This window comes from Convolutriloba macropyga, chromosome 1 (assembly GCF_964194025.1).
Source record: "Convolutriloba macropyga chromosome 1, txConMacr16.3, whole genome shotgun sequence".
NCBI classification, from domain to species: Eukaryota; Metazoa; Xenacoelomorpha; order Acoela; family Convolutidae; genus Convolutriloba; species Convolutriloba macropyga.
The window spans coordinates 42,369,761-42,391,169 of NC_134468.1; the positions used below are offsets into that span (position 1 = coordinate 42,369,761).

A 21,409-nucleotide genomic window follows, 5' to 3' on the forward strand; every position below is an offset into this window, starting at 1 on the left:
CAACTCATAAAAAAACCAAAAATATCTAATTTTTGCAAAATCTAACAAAATTTAGCCAAACTGACCAAAATGTGACCAAAATTTTGCACAATAAATTTTTTCCTCCAAAAACCGAAATTCTTGAAATTTTTGAAATTTCCTCCAAATTCTCGAATTCTTGAAATTACGATATAACCGTCTTAAAAAGACAGTTTTTTGAGATGCAATGCGAAAGACAGTAAAAAAAAAAACGGAGCAAAAATTCCTCCAAATTCATTACTGTGACTAAAATCGGTCAACTCACCTGACGAAGTAATGGGGACAATGGCAAGCTTCCTCACCAGCTTAGTCGAGGAAGTCAGCATCCTGAACAAATAATCTGAAATCAAAACATATCGCAACTTTTAGATGATAAACGAACATGAAAATGGAATTCAAACATTCGGTGACAGTTCTGGATTTAAACGGGGATCTTTCATGACTGTGTCCACTACATTAACTAGTCTGATTCTCAAAATTTGGTAAATTTTGACCTGTTCGCATCAAATATTATCGTAAGCACAATTTACATTTGGCTCTAATTTTCAAGCTCATATCAACATCTGGAAAAGCTTCTTAGAAAGCGCGTTATTTACTAAATTTGGAAAAGAAGTCTGGTCAGGTATCTTTTCAACCACTACATATATACATAGTTGAATAGAAAATTTGAAGGATCTAACTATCAGCTTATTATTCTAATCTTGCACGTTATCTGTCCATTACTTTGCTGTATTCAGTTTCAGTGTTCAGTCTACTTTAACCTTTGCCAAGTGTTCATAATAATGCACATAGAAGCATGTTCTACATCAATTAACTCAGCGGCTCAAAATAAAGCCACGCGCCAATTTGAAGTACAGATTCAACTCAGATTGACGCTTGAAGAAAATAATAACTTCGAACACGACTTACGTCATCATTCATCTTTTTTCATGCTTGTCAACGTTATTTAAAATTTGTGCGGCCTGTTGTACAAAGTTATTTTCTATCTACTTATCAAAAGCACAACAATTTTTAAAACTTGAGTGCTGTATACTAGCGCTGAAGAATTTCTAAAAAAGATCAATACGCCAACTACACAATTTGAGAGATTTCGTTTTTAAGCTTCACTTTGAGCAATATGGCTCGTTGTACAAGCTTTATTTTTTGCGTAAATTTATTCTGCCACGCTTTGTTCACTGTCGTCGGGCTTTTATCAGTGGGCGCTGCAGCTGCAGGCTACTACACCCTACTTGGCTCTGCAAATGTCGATCACGCTTTGAAAATCTTAGATGCTTCATCTATAACAATACTTATACCGGTTGCGTTTTTCCTATTTTTGGGTGTGGTCCTAATTGCTATTGGCGTGTTCGGCATCGTCAAATCCCGGAAAATTGAGGACAGTCCTAAAATAATGCTCATCCTCGCCATTGTTATTATCTTAATTGTACTGATAATTGTCAGCCTCATATTTGTGTGCATGTATTTCGTCGGAGATGTCGAGAGCCGCTTGGACACGAACATGCGAGAGACCATCAGTGTTGCGGCCGCCGACACCGAATCCACAGAACGGGAAAACTGGGACAACGTCCAAGAGTCGTTCACCTGTTGTGGCGTCACTGACGGGTACGACTGGCTATTCCAATTGAACTCTCTAAGTTGGAATGACACCTACGTCCCGGCAAGTTGCGGTGACAACGAAGCAGAAAAGATTGCACGACCAGGGTGTAAGAAAACAGTCCAGGAAGATATTCTTCAAATCACGATTCTATGTTGTGGAATTCTGGCATTGGCGGCAGGTGTGCTTGCAGTCTGCGCTATAATGATGCTGGTCGTGTCAATCAAATCCATCCGTGACCCTAGATGGATGCGATTGAAAAACGAGGTGAAAGATGAGTTTGACGATGAAGATGACGATTCGATTTCGGACTACAAACGTCAACGAAGCGTAACCGACATCCAACAGGTATTTCAACAATCGGAACCAGTGAGTGCACGCGACGTACGAATCAGCGGAACCAAAGGAACAACTCCGCCTAAGAAAGCTAACCCTGTTATTGTCCGGTGAAGTGAAATCAAACAACCACACCACGAGAACTATCAAATTACGGTCGTGAGATCATGACTATGTAAAAATTGATCACGATTGCCCGACTACTAATTTAGTTTTCCATAACCAATTGAATGTATAAAGTAGAGACAATAATTAAAATGGTTAAAGACGCTCAGCTTTTAAACATAAGCCGACTAATGTCGGAAGAATTGCTCTTGAACGACAGGCGAGGCAATTTAATTCCGGGGCTGTAGCCTAAATCAATTTTTCTTTATGGGCGCAAAAACAGTTAACCACGCCTGGATTCGAACCATGGACCTCCCGATCCCACACCAGAAGCACTGCTGACTCGGCTATCCATCCATGCTTGTTTCCATGCTGCAATCGTTTTTACTTTAGCAACAAGCTTTACTTCAGAGTGAGAACAAAAGAGATCACTCAAAAATGAAGAACGAAAGCGTGAAAAAGTCACTTGAGAAGTCAAAGAATGTTCTAGAAGAAAAGCGCAAAAGCGATCAAGCGAAAAATTTGCATAAATAAAGACCAACACGTTTGCAATAATTGCTATGAACTTCGTTCAAGAGCAATTAAAAACATATGAGTTTGAAGGTGTAAAACCAAGGCAAAAACCTTAAACTAAATAAACAGATAATTCACATAGAGTTGCAACACATTTGGGATACAATGAGAGTTCACAAATACTAAAATCCAACATTCCTAATCTCGAATCCATCACGTGGTCATCACCAATCCATCTTTCGCGTCTAACTATGGAAAAATTGTCGCTTCACATCAATTTTTTGGTGTATCTTGAACACCATATTTCGCCTTTAAATCGGCAATCTCTTGACTCTTTTTCTCCTGATCAATCTTCTTATGCATTTTATGAGGCTGATAATACAACACAATCAGGTACCGTCCACACACATTGAAGCCTGAGAGATGATCGCACGCGTTTTTGGCGTCGAATATGTCCTCGTAAACTACGTAGGCTGTCCCCTAAACACAATGGTTACAGACCGTTACTACCCCAATATTCTGCTACAGCTAATTACGCCAATATAACTGCTGGTGATATAACTTGGTACTCTCTGTAAAAACTTGAAGGGTTCTGAATGACTAAAATATTTTTGTGCATTTAAGTAGAAAACAATCCCATCTAGTTAGAGTCTTCTAACTAGCTGGAGTCTGACTAGTGAGAGCCATCTAGTTAGTTAGAAAAGAGTCCTATCTAATTCAATTTTGACAAATAAATCAATAGTTCATTAAATTATCCATGCTTCGCCAAAGTTGAAGACTAACAGTAAATGTTAGATAGTAATTTTTGATCTGCCAAAGATCGCAACAATTTTAATCAACAGTTCCTAATCTGAGTTTGATTACACAATGACATGTCCAGAGGGAAAACTTATTACTACCTGACCAAAAGCACATCACTGAGCTAATCGCAAAAAAATACGAAAGAGTTATCTGCCGAGTCGGACAGTTACATTGAGTTATTGTGCTTTGAGTTCACCAATTGACAACTCTGTAGCTTCTCCTCGTGCTAGTATGTTACTGTTAGCTTTTAATACGTTTTCTCCAGGCCTGCTAATGTTTGTATTTATTGCAGTTTCATTTAAAATTGAAAGCTGAGTTTTTCAAAGTGCAGGGTTTGAGACAAGGTTCTAATTTCATCACAGAATTCTAAGTTATTTTGCAGGAGAAAAATATAGAGAGCAAATTGAAATAGTAGAGTGCTAGCAAAGCGATAGTAAATTTTATAGCAATCAAGATCCGTAAGCTTGATAAACTAGTAAACAATAATCTGTTGTGGCATGCATACCTTTGTATCTGCTCTGTCTCCAACTCTGATCTGTCTGATGGGTCCATATTTACCAAATATGTCATACATTTCTTCACTGCTTATCTTGTAAGGAAGGTTGCGCACATATAGAATGCGGTTAACTTCAGGCGGGAGCCGTACATTCGCTCTTCTGATTGCTTGCAATGCCATTCAAATATCTGTAAATAAAAACTCATTCCTGTAATGCATGAATCATGGAAAAAACTATGAGCTACGAATTAAATCAAGTCGTGAAAACAGATTTCAATATTTTTAAAACTAAATTTCGAATTTGCTTTAAAAACAACGCTGCGAGAACCCACTGCAAGAGAACATGAAAACTGAGGCATAGCTCTAGAAAGATTGATTTCACTATTTAACTGAGACGATATAAAAAGATGGCAAGAGAAATGATACCCCTGCTGATAAGATTAACATTGTTTACATCGCAAAATTACTTTCTGAAGCATGTTTGACGCAGTATGGTTTTGGGTTTTTGCAATTGCTTCTCAAAATTCCTTTCATATGTAGCGATCAATTCATTTTGAGAATAATCCCAGCTAAATCTCCCGACCAAATTTATCCTTTCGTATGATCTAGCAGAGAAGTAAGCTTAAGAAAGTTATTTCAACACTCTAAATGGCAAAATTGCTGAGAAGCAATGTTTGTAATTCCCACGCCATTGATTCATGGTCCAAACCAACACTCGCCTCACTGAAGTGCAATAACCTGAGGTAGACCTGAGAATTCTTTTCTGCTTTAAAAATACCAACGCCACTCACGAAAAGAGCTGGCTGAGATGCTCCACTGCGGGTACACAAAAAAGCCATTACGAATTTAGCCTATTGAAAAAGCTGTTCACACAATTTGAAAAGAAGTACTTGTAAATTGGATAATAGTAACGTTAAAAAAAGTTACGCAAGAAGCCTGAAAATCTTAAATATGTTTTACACTTTGTGTTGTCTTTATAAGATGAAATGGTGTTGAAACAGTATGGTGACTTCACAAACAAGACTTATTTTCTTGCACAAATATGTAACCATTTTCAGAAATATGTCAAACTTTTTCAAATATAAGATAATAACGATAATTGACTAACAGATCAAAAACAAACGTACTTCAAGCTGCACTCAAAATGCGAACAAGCGAAATTATCAGACCAATTATTGTCACAAAATACCGGTGAATTAGCAGAATATATAGATAGAGAAAAGTAATTCAGACAACTTTAATTTTCTTTAAAAATCAAAAACAAACATTAGCTATCAAACTTCTGACTTCACCAACAAGGTTAATCATTTAGCCCTGTTTTCGAATTATTTGAAATAGACTATTTAGAAGATTTCGTAGACAAAATTCTCTATAGAAGTGGCGGGTGGGAACTCTAATTGCAGCCAGCTTAGCTTAGAGAGAGGGGCAGGCAGGAAAACAGAAGAGCGTAGCGCAGGCTTTGAATTTAGAAACTTAGTGGATCGAGGGGCAAAAGTCAATTTGTCAAAAACGATGCCGTCTACACAACAAAAGTTTGCTTTCTCTGTAACTTAGCCAAATTGCACACTTAGACTACTTAAGCTGTATGACATATGGGCAGATCTGAGTTTGAAAAATTATAATGATGGCCAAAACTCACAATCAAGTGCATCAGATACAGCACATATAGAGCGAATAAAATAGAAAGAAGTACTGCTGAGAACACACCACTGTTGGCCTATGAGGCCCCAGTGGAATTACACAAAAAGCACCATTACTAAAAATAGCTGGCAGATTGCCAAAAAATAGCTGCAATAGCTTCGTATATCTGCAGTTTAAAAGGGATAATAAAAGAAAACTTTCTTAAAAGGTGAAGTGTTATCTCGATTATGAATCTGCTAAAACTTTGGCTGCTTCCATTAGTTGCCCTCAAATACCCTTCAATTAGATTGCAAGGCACTCACTTGACCTTTTAAGCAAGATCAGTCCATTTCAGAGTGAGAAATTCATTTGAGAGTGAGGTAAGCCGCTTGTGACAAAAAAATTTCATCACGCAAATGAACAAAATCTCAAAAAGATTGAAAATGAATGAACAAGCAGATTTGAAGTGATTGCAACGTCATATTGTCGTAACAAAAATTCTGTTGACGAAATAAAAACAGGACAAGTCCTGAAGTACAACCAAAAGAACTGAAAGAAACCAAGCTTAAGAAAGTTATTTCAATACTCCAAATTGCAAAATTGTTGAGAAGCAATGTTTGTTCTTCCCATGCCGGGAAGCAATATTCGGGGAAAAACCGATTTCAAGAGCTGCTTACAGGAGACAACACTTGGGACCTCTCTGGGCAGAGAGAAGTAAACATTTGGATTTTTATGGGCAGAGTAGAGCCCAATTGTTGGGATTCTCTGAGCAGAGTTAAGCTTGACATCATGAAGATAGGATGTTTTTATTAATTGGGGCACCTCATTGCCAAATGTTTCACTCAGTTTGTCAAAAAAATCAGTTGCCGTGATAATTCTTGAATTTGACTCCCAAGACATTGGACCTCTCTAGGTAGAGAAAAACCAGCAATTGGGGACTATTCAGGTGTTTCAATTGTTTGCTAATATTGTGAGACACTCAGAATTTGTTTTTACAACTTTTTCGTCAACTGAATCTACATGGATCTCCTATTGTCTTTCATCAACTATAAAAATCATGCCCAACTCTAAAAATGAATAGCAAACAAAGCTGGGACCTCTAATCTAATTTCGAATGAGGCCATTACTTACGTATGTCCTAAAAAGACAAAAGCTACGAACTGAAATTCGGAAATTTGTGGGTTAAGTGGATCAAATAAAATTCTCCTTTTTTTACACATCAGACTGTCAGTACCGCCCCCACAGCTGGTTGAGACATCCCAAAGTTCACAACCATAGTTAATAAAAACTGAAGAAAAGATTAGATTATTTGATGTGCGGCAGGTTCAATTGATTCTATTCTCGATTCCGTATATAATTATTGATGCTTTTTGGCTCATTTGAAAATTCTTCGGACATTTTTGTCTGGGGATTTCTAAGGTTGGTTTCAATTGGTTGCTAATAATATTTGAAAATCACAATTTCGCAACCTTTTCGTTAAGTAGATCTCTCAATATTGATAGATTTTGCCATTAATGTCATTAATCAACCAAAAATATAAATCACAATTTCGCAACCTTTTCGTTAACTAGATCTCTCAATATTGATAGATTTTGCCATTAATGTCATTAATCAACCAAAAATACTCAACTCTAAAACTGTAGAGCAAACATCAAAACCGAGTTTTTTAATACCAAATTGGAGCAACTTTTACCTATCATGTACCAAACAGACATTTGAGGAAAACTGAAATTTGAAAAAAAAACATTTGAGGGTTAAGTGGATGAAGTTTTTTTCCTTTTTCACAATTAAGTCTGTTCCAGATTCTGTGAAAAATATCGCCCCAAATGAAAACTCAGCGAATATTTTGTCGCATATCCTTTTGTCTGTCTCTTTATCAATAGCGTACCAGCGACGAGGAACTTGTGATGTGAGTTTCAACTGATTGCTTATATTTTGAGGCAATCACATTTTTTTTACAATTTTTGTTAACTGAATGTATCAAAAGTGATCTTATTTGCAGTTAACCTCATTAGTGAAAAATAATTAGCTCAACTCTAAAATGCATAGCAAACAGCAAAACTGGGTGCTTTTACTTCAAATGAGACCAATTCTTATCTATTATATCCCAAAAAGACACTAGCTGAAACCTGAAAATTTTTTAAAACAACACTTTTGCGGGTAGGGGTGGATTGAATAAATTTTTGCACTGTATCGCACTTCAAACTGTCTGTTCCACATTCACAGCTGCTGTGGAATAATCTCCCAGGCACAGCCCCATAATTAATAAAGTAAAGAAAAGATTAACGTATTTGATTTGTAGCAGGTTCAATTAATTCTCTTCTAGATTCGGTAAAATGATTTTTTGATGCCTTTGGCCCGTTTTGAAAATTAATTTTTGAAGCAAATCCGATCTTAATTCAGACCTGCAGTCAGGTACCTGAAACTATTTAGAACAGTTTTTAGGCGAAATCTGCAAAAGAGCAGTAATAAATATATTTGATATGAAAAAAAAGAAATCCATGTTTTATATTTCCTCAAACCACTCTATCACTTTGGCATCCAAATAGTTCATAAGTAGTGCATTCTGTTACCTTCAGAAAAAAACTTTGTCGAACGGTTATTTAAGACTGATTCTTGAAAAAAAACTAGTATTTTCTCAAATTTTAATGGTTGAGCGGTATATTGCATAACCAGTGGTTCCCACCCCCTCCATAAAGGTGTGCAAGGACCAGGAACATTAAGATGGACTGATTGCGCCCAGAAACACGCTAGCACATCTAATTTATGTTGTCTTGAGTCATTTTCGGGCGAAAGGTTAACAAAATCGAAATTTTTGGGTATGTTAGTAAGAAGGAAAGCAGGAAAAGAGCATAGCGTAGCGGTGGCTCTGAATTTAGACACTAAGTGCATCGAGGGCAAAATGCAACTTGTCAAAAATGATGCAACCTACACAATAAAGGTTTGCTTTCTCTGTAATTTAGCCAAATTGCACACTTAGACTACTTAAGCTGTATGACAAATGGGCAGATCTGAGTTTGAAAAGTTATAATGATGGCCAAAACTCACAATCAAGTGCATCAGATACAGCACATATAGAGCAAATAAAATAGAAAGAAGTACTGCTGAGAACACACCACTGTTGGTCTATGAGGCCCCAGTGCAATTACACAAAAAGCACCATTACTAAAAATAGCTGGCAGATTGCCAAAAAATAGCTGCAATAGCTTCGTATATCTGCAGTTTAAAAAGGATAATAAAGGAAAAAAAACTATTTCTTAAAGGTGAAGTGTTATCTCGATTGTGAATCCGCTAAAACTTTGGCTGCTTCCATTAGTCGCCCTCAAATACCCTTCAATTAGAGTGCAAGTCACTCACTTGACCTTTGAAGCAAGATCAGTCCATTTCAGAGAGAAATTCATTTGAGAGTGAGGTAAAACGCGCGTGACGAAAAAATTCATCACGCAAATGAACAAACTCTCCACAAAGATTGAGAATGAATGAACCAGCCGATTTGAAGTGACCGCAACGTCATATTGTTGCAACAAAAATTCTGTTGAAATAAAAACAGGAAAAGTCCTGAAGTACAACCCAAAGAACTGAATGAAAAACTCTGGAGAAAAAATGGATTTCAAGACCCGCGTACGGGAGCCAACACTTGGGACCTCTCTGGGCAGAGAGAAGTAAACATTTGGATTTTTATGGGCAGAGTAGAACCCAATTAATGGGTTTCTCTGAGCGGAGTTAAGCTTGACATAATGAAGAGGGATGTTTTTATTTAATGAGAGCAAATCATAGACAATTTGTTCACTCAATTTGTCAGAAGTTGCCGGAATAATTCCTGAATTTGACTCCCAAGACATTGGACCTCTCTAGGCAGAGAAAAACCAGCAATTGGGGACTATTCAGGTGTTCCAATTGTTTGCTAATGTTGTGAGACAATCACAATTTGCTTTTACAACATTTTCCTTAACTGAATCTCTCAATATGGATCTGCAATTTTCATTAAATCATAACAAATATTCCCAAATCTAAAAATACATAGCAAACAAAACTGGCAGCTCTAATTTCGATTAAGACCATTTCTTACGTTTGTCCTAAAAACATTAGCTGAAAACTGAAATTTAAAATTTGCGGGTTAAATGGATGATAAAATTCTGCCCTGTTTTACGTATCAAACTGTCAGTACCGCCCCCGCAGCCGGCTAAGACATCCCTAAGTTCACGCCCATAATCAATAAAAAGAAAAAAAGGATTACATTATTTGATATGTGACAGGTTCAATTGATTCTACTCTCGATTCCGTAAATAATTATTGATGCTTTTTGGCTCATTTGAAAATTTGGCGGACATTTTCGTCGCATATCCTTTTGTCTAGCACTCCATTCGTAGCGCACCAGCGACTCGGAATTTCTGAGGTTTGTTTCAATTGGTTGCTAATAATATTGGAAAATCACATTTTTGCAACCTTTTCGTTAACTAGACCTCTCAATATTGATGGATTTTGCCGTTAATGTCATTAATCAAGCAAAATTACTCAACTTTAAAACTGTAGAGCAAACATCAAAAACGAGTTTTTTAATAACAAATTAGCAATTTTTACCTATCATGTACCAAACAGACATTTGAGGAAAACTGAAATTTGAAAAAAAAAAACAATTGAGGGTTAAGTGGATCGAATAAGTTTTTTTTTCCTTTTTCACAATTAAGTCTGTTCCAGATTCTGTGAAAAATATCGTCCCAATTGAAAACTCAGCAAAGATTATGACGCATATCATTTTGTCTGTCTCTTTATCAATAGCGTACCAGCGACGATGAACTTGTGATGTGAGTTTCAATTGATTGCTTATATTTTGAGGCAATCACATTTTTTTTTACAATTTTTGTGAACTGAATGTCTCAAAAGTGATCTTATTTGCAGTTAACCTCATTAGTGAAAATATAATTAGCTCAACTCTAAAATGCATAGCAAACAGCAAAACGGTGCTTTTACTTCAAATGAGACCAATTCTTATCTATTATGTCCCAAAAAGATATTAGCTGAAACCTGAATACTTTTTAAAACAAAACGTTTGCGGGTAGGGGTGGATCGAATAAATTTTTGCACTGTATCGCACTTCAAACTGTCTGTTGCACATTCACAGCTGCTGGGGAATAATCTCCCAGGCACAGCGCCATAATTAATAAAGTAAAGAAAAGGTTAACGTATTTGATTTGTAGGAGGTTCAATTAATTCTGTTCTAGATTCCGCAAAATGATTTTTTGATGCCTTTGGCTCATTTGAAAATTAATTTTTCAAGCAAATCCGCTCTTAATTCAGACCTGCAGTCAGGTAACTGAAACTATTTAGAAGAGTTTTTAGGCGAAATCTGCAAATGAGCAGTAATAAATATATTTGATATGAAAAAAATTAATGAGGAGCCTTATCAAACGTGTTTTAAATGCCAATTTCCGCAATTAAAGCAGTCAGTTTTCGCGAAAGGTGACACGTACTTTGGAAGTTTTATCGCTTATTTGCTCCCGATCTTGGTTAGCTGTCGCTTTCTTTCGCTCTGGTTTGCTCTGGGTCGCAGAGCTGTTTTCGGAGCGTTTGTTTGTTCAGTTTTCACAATTTCTTGTGAATTATTTGTTTTTGAGGAGGAAGGTTCGTTGAAGCAAAATAGCTGTAATTTTCGAATTGTTTTATTTTGCAAAGCTTCGAGCTCAATTTTACTTACTTTTTTCGACCTCAGAGAAAATTAATTGATATCTGACAGTGAAATGGTAAATCTAACTGTTAACGCCTCCAATACATAGTTCAGCAATTTGACCTTTTCTATGATGTTCCTTTTCTATGATGGTGACGACAAATCATGTTGAAACTACACTGGACTATGTTTTCTATTCAAAGTTCGCCATACACAAATTGCAACCGGAAAGTTGCATTTTCGTCCATGGGCGACAGCAACAAGCTCCGAACACGAACAAGATTTCAAAATGCAGTCTCTCCAAATACCAGTAGATGCAGTTGGTAGAAGACAAGTTAAGGATTTACAGGACATGTTACCGATAATTGCGTAATATAAAATTGTAGCCATATGACAGCAACAAAGTAACAACTATTAACAAAGTGACGACTACGACGATAAACAGTAATGACTTAACGAGTAGGGAGCAGTTGTTGAAACACTACGAGGATTTGATTCGGCATCTTCCCTATGGGGGTTCGTATTACGTGCCTGTTATTCAACTCCCCAAAGAATGACTCGGGAGATATTAAACCTTCCAACGAAATGCGCGAACCTTTCGGCGATTATCATTACCCAAACCTTAATGTCAGTCGGTGTCATTATAATGATAATCCCGAGCGTGAGCGATGCCATCATCAAGAAAGATGTTATCATAGCCTAATTTCGCTGATAAAGGAAATTGCAAATAATCTAAAATTTTCATAATCGTTTCTGGTGAGAGAAGTAATTCAAAAGTTAAACTTGCAACAAAACTCTTATCTGTTTTCTTACTTGTCTTTCCCCGTAATTTAAGAATTAAAGTCATTTGCTCTTGGTTATTATCTTTTGGCCACGTAAGTATAGCTGTAATGTGTTCAACCCGTAGCTAATTTTCCGATAGCTTAAAAACTTCCGTGAAAATCAGGTAAAACCGTTAAAAAAGAGTTAGCCACAATTCTCGTCTGGGTTTACTGGGGTTAATTAAGTGATTCTGATGTAAATTATTGTGAGATACCAGATCAGTTCTGTTTAAGATCGTTCTTCTGAAAGGGTTAGTTCGCGCTTATACGTGACTTCTGGTGCGTTGTCTTAAAATATAGTCTTAGCACCCCCAAAACTACTTCAGATCTAAGTTTGTGTGAGCAAACACATTTTCAAGCAGCAGAAAGCTTTACACTTTAGCCTGGCGTTTTCAATTTCAGATACGCAAAAAATTTCTCACCAAGTAGTTTTAGTTACGATTTAAGTTACTTGGTTATAGACAACTCCAAAGAAAGACTGCTGCGTGAAAATCGGGGCTAAGTGCTAGCGACCGAATGACGAACGAATCAACGAACAAAATTACAGTCAATGAGCTGGAACACTAGTTTTGGTAGCTGTTGTTCAGAAACAACAACTGTGTTGTTGTCCGTGGTAGTCAATCAGGAATAAGAGCGCCTCTGACTGAAGTACAAGTAAGTTTTCAATTTGTGGCAAGTTTTGTTCATTCGCAAAAGCACTAAATTAATGATTCCTTACTTTTTGCTTGCGAATTTGTTTTTTTGTTCACGAGGGCGACCACATCAAACTAGAGTATAGGGACCCAACTGCGGATTCATTTATCTGGAACGGTCTCTTAAAGGATATAATGGGAGAAATATAATTCTGAGGCAGAGAAAACAACTTTGCTTGATACACCAGGCGGATGTCAATGATCCCTATTATGACAGCACTATTGGAATTTAACTGACGAACTTCAGTGTACAGGCCCTAAGAACATAAAACAGCTTTTGTTAGGCCACGGAAGTAATCGGCAGTCCAGGGAAATTGATTTCGGTTCCAAAACGTTTAGCGAAGAACCCTTACCTGTGATAAGTAGTGTAGATGACGAGAAGTAGAAGACAATAAGGGAAAATGCGATGATAAGTTGGAAGATTTTCTTTTTCCTTTTGATATGTAAATCTTAACTTTAATAGTATATGAAGTATTTATATGATGCGTCAACCAATCCCATTTTAATAGTTAGAAACAGAGTGATAATACTGACAATCGTTATTATTAATATATTAGTTTCTTCCGTGGAGATATCAAATTTGGTTTAGAATGCACCGAGTAGCCGACAGGAAAAAAGCTGCTGCTGCTGCTAATTCATGCCTGCCAAAAAAGCATAGATGAAAAACAATGAGACCAGACGAAACGAAACACTATACTTTTCAGGAGATGCTGAATGAGCTCGCAGCGAAGAAGCTAGAGCCAACCCAGTTGCAAACGCATACGAAAATATAGTTGCTTAGTTACACCCAGGAGTTCAATGCGGCTGTGATGGGGCTATCAGATAAAATTATACTGAGCTGCAGCAGCTCTCCAATCACTAAGTTCATCTTGAAAAGTTGAAGCTTTTTGATTTTTCCCTCATGAACCGTTTTTTTTTTTAAAAAAGGCATAGCCAGTTGCCTTATCTTTTGTCCTTTCCTGATTAGAGCCCAATTGCAATAATGGATGTTTCATGGTGAGAGTCTCATAACATTGACGCTGATGTTGATCTGCCGATTATTGTAATTGCTAAGATGCCAAATCAGAGAGAGAGAGAGAGAAATACCCCACAAAGTGTGGCACGAGAGGCATGCAAGCGATTGTATACTAAGAAAACCACGTGTCATATTTAATTTACCTTTATTTTCCTTAGCCTTTACCATGGGCATATTTACTGTACCTTAGCCTTTTCTTATTAAGTACTTCTGGTTTAATGCTTACACTGCTTAAACTTATTTTATAGTTTGTTTGAAATAGTCTCTTGTTTCGAAATATCTTGTTGTTGTTTTTGAAATAGTCTCTTGTTCCGGCGAAAGTACCAGGGAAAGTGGCTAGCGACGTACACGTTGGCCAAAAATAATGGAAATAACTTAGGCAATGAGCTACAATCCAATTGAAGAAGTGGAAAGAGACAAAATTGAGCCCGGTACTGATAAAAATTGGTTATGCCATTCTCAAATTAAAAACTAAAGGGAATTGAGTTGACAGGTTTGGGCTGATTTTACTCAAGATTGATTTCCTAGTTTCTCGAAGTTTGAATCGGTAATTTTGTTGTGCTGAAAATATCAATGCTGATCTGCATAATTTTATGCTTTACTGTACTTCAAAGTTGCTTGGTTTGTTAACTAATTTTTAGACCAATGTGCCTTCACAACCATGTTCTGCCAATTTTATAGCAAACTGTTGTTGGATCTAACTTTTACTTGTTTGCTCATCTTGCATTATGAAAAAAAAACATGAAAGAAAGCGATTCGTATTTGGCTGATGTCGTTATCAGTTCAACAATCAAATGTTTCGGAGAGTTTTGCAAGAGTTATTGAGATTACCGCTCTGTTGAAATTCTATTTTCATTCTACTGATCATCTCTTCTATTCAGAAACGTTATTCAGAGAATTAAGTTCCACTGCGTTTTCCCAATGTTCAGTTTAAAACATTTTGTGCTGCTCTAAAAGTTTTAATTATAAGGTACTTTTTGGTTGCCTTCTGCTCTATATCTTTCAGTTCGTATATCAGATATATCCATGTTTATAGCAATCTGGTGTTGTATCTCCCTTTTAAATTTTTGTTCAATTTACATTAAAAAAGCTCTGCATGTTCAGTTAATATTCTTTACAAATTGTTAATTTTATCAGGACAAAATTGAAATGTTTGGGATCCGTTGATTGGAACTTTGACACTTTGACTTCCCTATAAACGTAGATAAAAAACTAATTTTGATGGAACAATCCTTGCATCCATTCAAAGGCTACCCATAAACCTTTATTGGATTGCATTTTCGCAGTGTGTTGAACCTTTTGCTGCTCTTTTCTATTCAATACTGTCTGATTGCGTTCGGTACTCAACACCTTTACTTCTCTGATTTCCAGATCTATCCCTATGTTCGCAGCAGTCTGTGGTTGCATCCAATAACTTACCACTTTGTTATTTCCTTTCGTCGCTTTAGTACTGTAGAACTTTTTGATTGCATTCCATGCTCGCTGTCTTAACCTTCAGATTTATCCAAGTACATAGCAGTCTGTTGTTGCATCTAAAGACTAACCTCTTTTTGTCTCTTAGGTTAATAATTGCCATATGGCTTAATTTTCATCGATTTGCCTAGGAGCATCTTTAAGTAACTCTTAGGCTATTTTTTCAATTATTGGTGTTTTTATTTAAATAATTAACTATTTCATATCAGAGACGCTGCCCGAGAAACTTGATTGGCCTGTGATGACACATTGTAATCTGTAAGCTGTCAAGAAATCTGAGGAAACAGAATTCAGAAAAGCAAAAAATGGTAAGGCATTTATCATAGCGTAAATTTGAGCAGCGCGCCAAAATTAATTTGAACTAAAGGTTGACATACAAGGCAGTTTGGAAACCTTATACTTGGCTATCACAAAATAGTGGGTACGGTGGATACACAACGTTTTATGGAGGTACCGAATCAATGAAGCCAAAACAACGTACTAAGAGGAAAACCATTGGCTTTGTGGGACCTGTGCCTAAGGATGTCAGATTGGTCTGTGATGTGGTCTGAGAGGACTGCAGAACAACTTTTGCTTCTCTGGCCAATAAGATTGTGCACCAGTTTAGACTATGCACCAAAAAGTGAATAAAACTTTTCGAGCTAGCTCTAATAAAGTTCTACAGCTTTCTGTTTTAGAGTACTTCAAAAGCTGCTTGCTTTGCTTACTAATTTTAGACAATATACATTCACATCCATGTTCTGCCAAAGTTCAAGCAAACTGTTGTTGGATCAAACTTTTACTTGTTTCCTCATTTTGCATTACGAAAAAAAACATGAACGCGGTTATTATTTAGCTGATCTCGTTATCAATGCAACATTCAAATGTTTAGGGGAGTTTGCAAGCGTCTGATCATCTCTTCTATTCACAAACATTATTCAGAGAATTAAGTTCAACTGCGTTTTCTCAATGTTCAGTTAAAAAAATTTTAAGCTGCTCTAAAAATTTTTATTATGCGGTACTTCTTGGTTGACTTCCGCTATAAATAATTTGTTGTTATATCAGATCTCCATGTTTATAGCAATCTGTTGTATCTCCCTTTTAACAATTGCTCATTTGACACTAAAAATATCTGCATGTTCTGTTAAGATTCTTCTCAAATTGGTCAATTTTATCACGTGACCATTGAAATGTTTGGGATCCATTGATTGCAACTTTGACAACTTGACCTTAGACTTCCCTATGAACGTAGATAAAAAAACCGATTTTGATGGAATAATCCTGCCATCCATTCAAAGGCTACCCACAAATCTTTATTGCCTGCATTTTCGCAGTGTGTTGAACCTTTTCCTGCGCTTTTTTATTCAATAATGTCTGATTGCGTTCGGTACTCGCTACCTTTACTTCTCTAATTTTCAGCTCTATCACTATGTTCACAGCAGTTTGGTTGCATCCAATAACTTCCCTCTTTGTTATTTCCTTTCGCCGCTTTAGTACTGTAGAACTTTCGAATTGCGTACCATGCTCGCTGTCTTTACGTCTCGGACTCTCAGATATATCCATGTTCGTAGCAGTCTGTTGCTGCATCTAAACACTTACCTCCTTTCTGTCGCTAAAGTGAATATTTGCCGCATGGTTTTTAATTCTCATCCATTCTTCTAAGAGTATCAGAAAATAACTCTTAGGCTATTTTTTTGTTTTTATTCAAATAATAAACTATTTCATATCAGAAATGCTACCCAGGAAACTTGATTGGCCTGTGTTGGCACATTGTGATCTGTACGATGTCAAAAGATATGCGGAAACAGAATTCGGAAAAGCCAAAAATGGCAACGCCTTTATCCGAGCGTAAATTTAAGCAGCACGTCAAAACTGATTCGAACTAGAGGTTGACATATAAGGCAGTTTGGAAACCTTATACTTGGCTATCACAAAATAGTGGGTACGGTGGATACACAACGTTTTATGGAGGTACCGAATCAATGAAGCCAAAACAACGTACTAAGAGGAAAACCATTGGCTTTGTGGGACCTGTGCCTAAGGATGTCAGATTGGTCTGTGATGTGGTTTGAGAGGACTGCAGAACAACTTTTGCTTCTCTGGCCAATAAGATTGTGCACCAGTTCAGACTATGCACCAAAAAGTGAATACAACTTTTCGAGCTAGCTCTAATAAAGTTCTACAGCTTTCTGTTTTAGAGTACTTCAAAAGCTGCTTGCTTTGCTAACTAATTTCAGACAATATACATTCACATCCATGTTCTGCCAAATTTCAAGCAAACTGTTGTTGGATCAAACGTTTACTTGTTTCCTCATTTTGCATTACGAAAAAAAACATGCACGCGGTTATTATTTAGCTGATCTCGTTATCAATGCAACATTCAAATGTTTCGGGGAGTTTTGCAAGCGTCTGATCATCTCTTCTATTCAAACATTATTCAGAGAATTAAGTTCAACTGCGTTTTGCCAATGTTCAGTTAAGAAAATTTTGTGCTGCTCTAAAAATTTTTATTATGCGGTACTTCTTGGTTGCCTTCCGCTATAATTAATTTGTTGGTATATCAGATCTATCCATGTTCATAGCAATCTGTTGTATCTCCCTTTTAACAATTTTTCATTTGACACTAAAAATATGTGCATGTTCTGTTAAGATTCTTCTCAAATTGGTCAATTTTATCATGTGACCATTGAAATGTTTGGGATCCATTGATTGCAACTTTGACAACTTGACCTTAGACTTCCCTATGAACGTAGATAAAAAACCGATTTTGATGGAATAATCCTGCCATCCATTCAACGGCTACCCACAAATCTTTATTGGCCTGCATTTTCGCAGTGTGTTGAACCTTTTGCTGCGCTTTTTTATTCAATAATGTCTGATTGCGTTCGGTACTCGCTACCTTTACTTCTCTAATTTTCAGCTCTATCACTATGTTCACAGAAGTTTGGTGGCATCCAATAACTTACCTCTTTGTTATTTCCTTTCGCCGCTTTAGTACTGTAAACTTTCGAATTGCGTACCATGCTCGCTGTCTTTACGTCTCGGACTCTCAGATATATCCATGTTCATAGCAGTCTGTTGTTGCATCTAAACACTTACCTCCTTTCTGTCGTTAAAGTGAATATTTGCCGCATGGTTTTTAATTCTCATCCATTCTTCTAAGAGTATCAGTAAGTAAATCTTAGGCTATTATTTTGTTTTTATTCAAATAATAAACTATTTCATATCAGATCAGAAATGCTACCCAGGAAACTTGATTGGCCTGTGTTGGCACATTGTGATCTGTACGATGTCAAAAGATAAGCGGAAACAGAATTCAGAAAAGCCAAAAATGGCAAGACCTTTATCCGAGCGTAAATTTCAGCAGCACGTCAAAATTAATTCGAACTAGAGGGCGACATACAAGGCAGTGTGGAAACCTTATATCTGGCTATCACTAAATAGTGGTTACGGTGGATACACAATGTTTTATAGAGGTACCGAATCACTGAAGGCAAAACAACGTACTAAGAGGAAAACCATTGGCTTTGTGGGACCTGTGCCTAAGGATGTCAGATTGGTCTGTGATGTGGTCTGAGAGGACTGCAGAACAACTTTTGCTTCTCTGGCCAATAAGATTGTGCACCAGTTCAGACTATGCACCAAAAAGTGAATACAACTTTTCGAGCTAGCTCTAATAAAGTTCTACAGCTTTCTGTTTTAGAGTACTTCAAAAGCTGCTTGCTTTGCTTACTAATTTTAGACAATATACATTCACATCCATGTTCTGCCAAATTTCAAGCAAACTGTTGTTGGACCAAACGTTTACTTGTTTCCTCATTTTGCATTACGAAACAAAACATGAACGCGGTTATTATTTAGCTGATCTCGTTATCAATGCAACATTCAAATGTTTCGGGGAGTTTTGCAAGCGTCTGATCATCTCTTCTATTCAAACATTATTCAGAGAATTAAGTTCAACTGCGTTTTGCCAATGTTCAGTTAAGAAAATTTTGTGCTGCTCTAAAAATTTTTATTATGCGGTACTTCTTGGTTGCCTTCCGCAATAATTAATTTGTTGGTATATCAGATCTATCCATGTTCATAGCAATCTGTTGTATCTCCCTTTTAACAATTTTTCATTTGACACTAAAAATATGTGCATGTTCTGTTAAGATTCCTCAGAAAATGGTCAATTTTATGTGACCATTGAAATGTTTGGGATCCATTGCTTGCAACTTTGACAACTTGACCTTAGACTTCCCTATGAACGTAGATAAAAAACCGATTTTGATGGAATAATCCTGCCATCCATTCAACGGCTACCCACAAATCTTTATTGGCCTGCATTTTCGCAGTGTGTTGAACCTTTTGCTGCGCTTTTTTATTCAATAATGTCTGATTGCGTTCGGCACTCGCTACCTTTACTTCTCTAATTTTCAGCTCTATCACTATGTTCACAGCAGTTTGGTTGCATCCAATAACTTCCCTCTTTGTTATTTCCTTTCGCCGCTTTAGTACTGTAGAACTTTCGAATTGCGTACCATGCTCGCTGTCTTTACGTCTCGGACTCTCAGATATATCCATGTTCATAGCAGTCTGTTGTTGCATCTAAACACTTACCTCCTTTCTGTCGTTAAAGTGAATATTTGCCGCATGGTTTTTAATTCTCATCCATTCTTCTAAGAGTATCAGTAAGTAACTCTTAGGCTATTTTTTTGTTTTTATTCAAATAATAAACTATTTCATATCAGAAATGCTACCCAGGAAACTTGATTGGCCTGTGTTGGCACATTGTGATCTGTACGATGTCAAAAGATAAGCGGAAACAGAATTCAGAAAAGCCAAAAATGGCAAGACCTTTATCCGAGCGTAAATTTCAACAGCACGTCAAAATTAATTCGAACTAGAGGGCGACATACAAGGCAGTGTGGAAACCTTATATCTGGCTATCACTAAATAGTGGTTACGGTGGATACACAATGTTTTATAGAGGTACCGAATCACTGAAGGCAAACACTGTACTAAGAGGAAAACCATAGGCTTTGTGACACATATGCCTAAAATTGGTCTGTGATGCGGTCTGAGAGGAAGTGTGAACAACTTTTGCTTCTCGTGTCACTAAGATTGTGCACCAATTCAGATTGTGCACCAAACAGTGAATATGACTTTTCAAGCTAGCTCTAATAAAGTCCTACCGCTTTCTGTTTTAGAGTACTTGAAAGCTGCTTGCTTTGCTAACTAATATTAGCTGCTTGCATTACATTCACATCCATGTTCTGCCAATTTTATACCAAACTGTTCTTGGATCTCAATTTTACTTGTTTCCTCATTTTGCATTACGAAAAGAAAAACATGAAAAAAGCGGTTTTTATTTAGCTGATCTCGTCATCAATGCAACATTCAAATGTTTCGGAGAGTTTTTCAAGCGTCTGATCATCTCTTCTATTCATTCGGAGAATTAAATTCAACTGCGTTTTCCCAATGTTCAGTTTTGTGCTGCTCTAAAAAAATTTATTAGGCGGTACTTCTGGGTTGCCTTCTGCTATAAAAATTTTCAGTTGGAATATCAGATGTATCCATGTTTATAGCAATGTGTTGTATCTCCCCTCAATATGTGTACTTTTCTGGCTTTCAGATCTATCCATGTTCACAGCAGTCAGTGGTTGCATCCAATAACTTACCTCTTTGGTATTTCCTTTGGTCGCTTTAGTGCTGTAGATTTTTCTGATTGCGTTCCATGCTCGCTGTCTTTATTTCTCGGGCTTTCAGATATATCCATGTTCAAAGCAGTCTGTTGTTGCCGCTAAAGACTTACCTCCTACTCTCCCTTTCGTTACTATTTGTCATATGGCTTAATTTTCATCGATTTGTCTAGGAGCATCTGCAAGTAACTCTTAGGTTATTTTTTCAAATATTGGTGTTTTTATTTAAATAATAAACTTTTATATCAGAAATGCTACCAAGGAAACTTGATTGGAATGTGTTGGCACATTGCGATCTGTACGCTGTCAGTAGACATGCGGAAAAAGAATTCAGAAAAGCCAAAAAAGACAGGCCTTTATCAGAGCGTAAATTTGAGCAGCACGTCAAAATTGATTCGCACTAAAGGGCGATATACAAGGCAGTGTGGAAAACTTATATTTGGCTATCACAAAATAGTGGCTACGGAGGATACACAATGTTTTATGGAGTGAATATAACTTTTCGAGATAGCTCTAATGCACTTCGACAGCTTAGAACAAAAAGCGGACCTCACTAGAAGAAATTCCTAAGAAAGTGTATTGACTTTATGTAAAACT

At 36.8% G+C, this 21,409-nt stretch overlaps 3 protein-coding genes across 3 annotated transcripts in view; 1 reads left to right on the forward strand and 2 right to left on the reverse strand.

Annotated features, from left to right (window-relative positions):
- The window catches only part of LOC142339268 (NADH-ubiquinone oxidoreductase 75 kDa subunit, mitochondrial-like), a 494,345-nt gene that overhangs the window by 38,211 nt on the left and 434,725 nt on the right, over nucleotides 1-21,409 (reverse strand). The window contains exon 2 of the mRNA XM_075389165.1: nucleotides 284-359. Coding sequence (XP_075245280.1) covers nucleotides 284-344 — 61 coding nt within the window. The 5' untranslated portion in view covers nucleotides 345-359. The remainder of the gene's footprint in view (nucleotides 1-283; nucleotides 360-21,409) is intronic.
- LOC142339288 (uncharacterized) lies at nucleotides 768-2,218 on the forward strand. The gene has a single exon (XM_075389204.1). The coding sequence runs from the start codon at nucleotides 1,136-1,138 to the stop codon at nucleotides 2,060-2,062; it is 927 nt and encodes a 308-aa protein (XP_075245319.1). The 5' UTR covers nucleotides 768-1,135; the 3' UTR covers nucleotides 2,063-2,218.
- LOC142339294 (splicing factor 3B subunit 6-like) lies at nucleotides 2,665-4,054 on the reverse strand. The gene is made up of 2 exons (XM_075389218.1): nucleotides 3,873-4,054; nucleotides 2,665-3,046 (listed from the first exon to the last, which is right to left on the reverse strand). Exons 1-2 carry the CDS (start codon nucleotides 4,041-4,043, stop codon nucleotides 2,840-2,842), a joined length of 378 nt encoding a protein of 125 aa, XP_075245333.1. The 5' UTR covers nucleotides 4,044-4,054; the 3' UTR covers nucleotides 2,665-2,839.

Excerpts from the sequence above, each read along its gene's own strand:
- LOC142339288 (XM_075389204.1), top strand. The coding sequence starts at position 1,136 with ATGGCTCGTTGTACAAGCTTTATTTTTTGCGTAAATTTATTCTGCCAC.
- LOC142339294 (XM_075389218.1), bottom strand. The coding sequence starts at position 4,043 with ATGGCATTGCAAGCAATCAGAAGAGCGAATGTACGGCTCCCGCCTGAA. Across the intron at positions 3,047-3,872 it reads GAGACAGAGCAGATACAAAG|GGGACAGCCTACGTAGTTTA; the intron begins GTATGCATGCCA and ends CATTGTGTTTAG.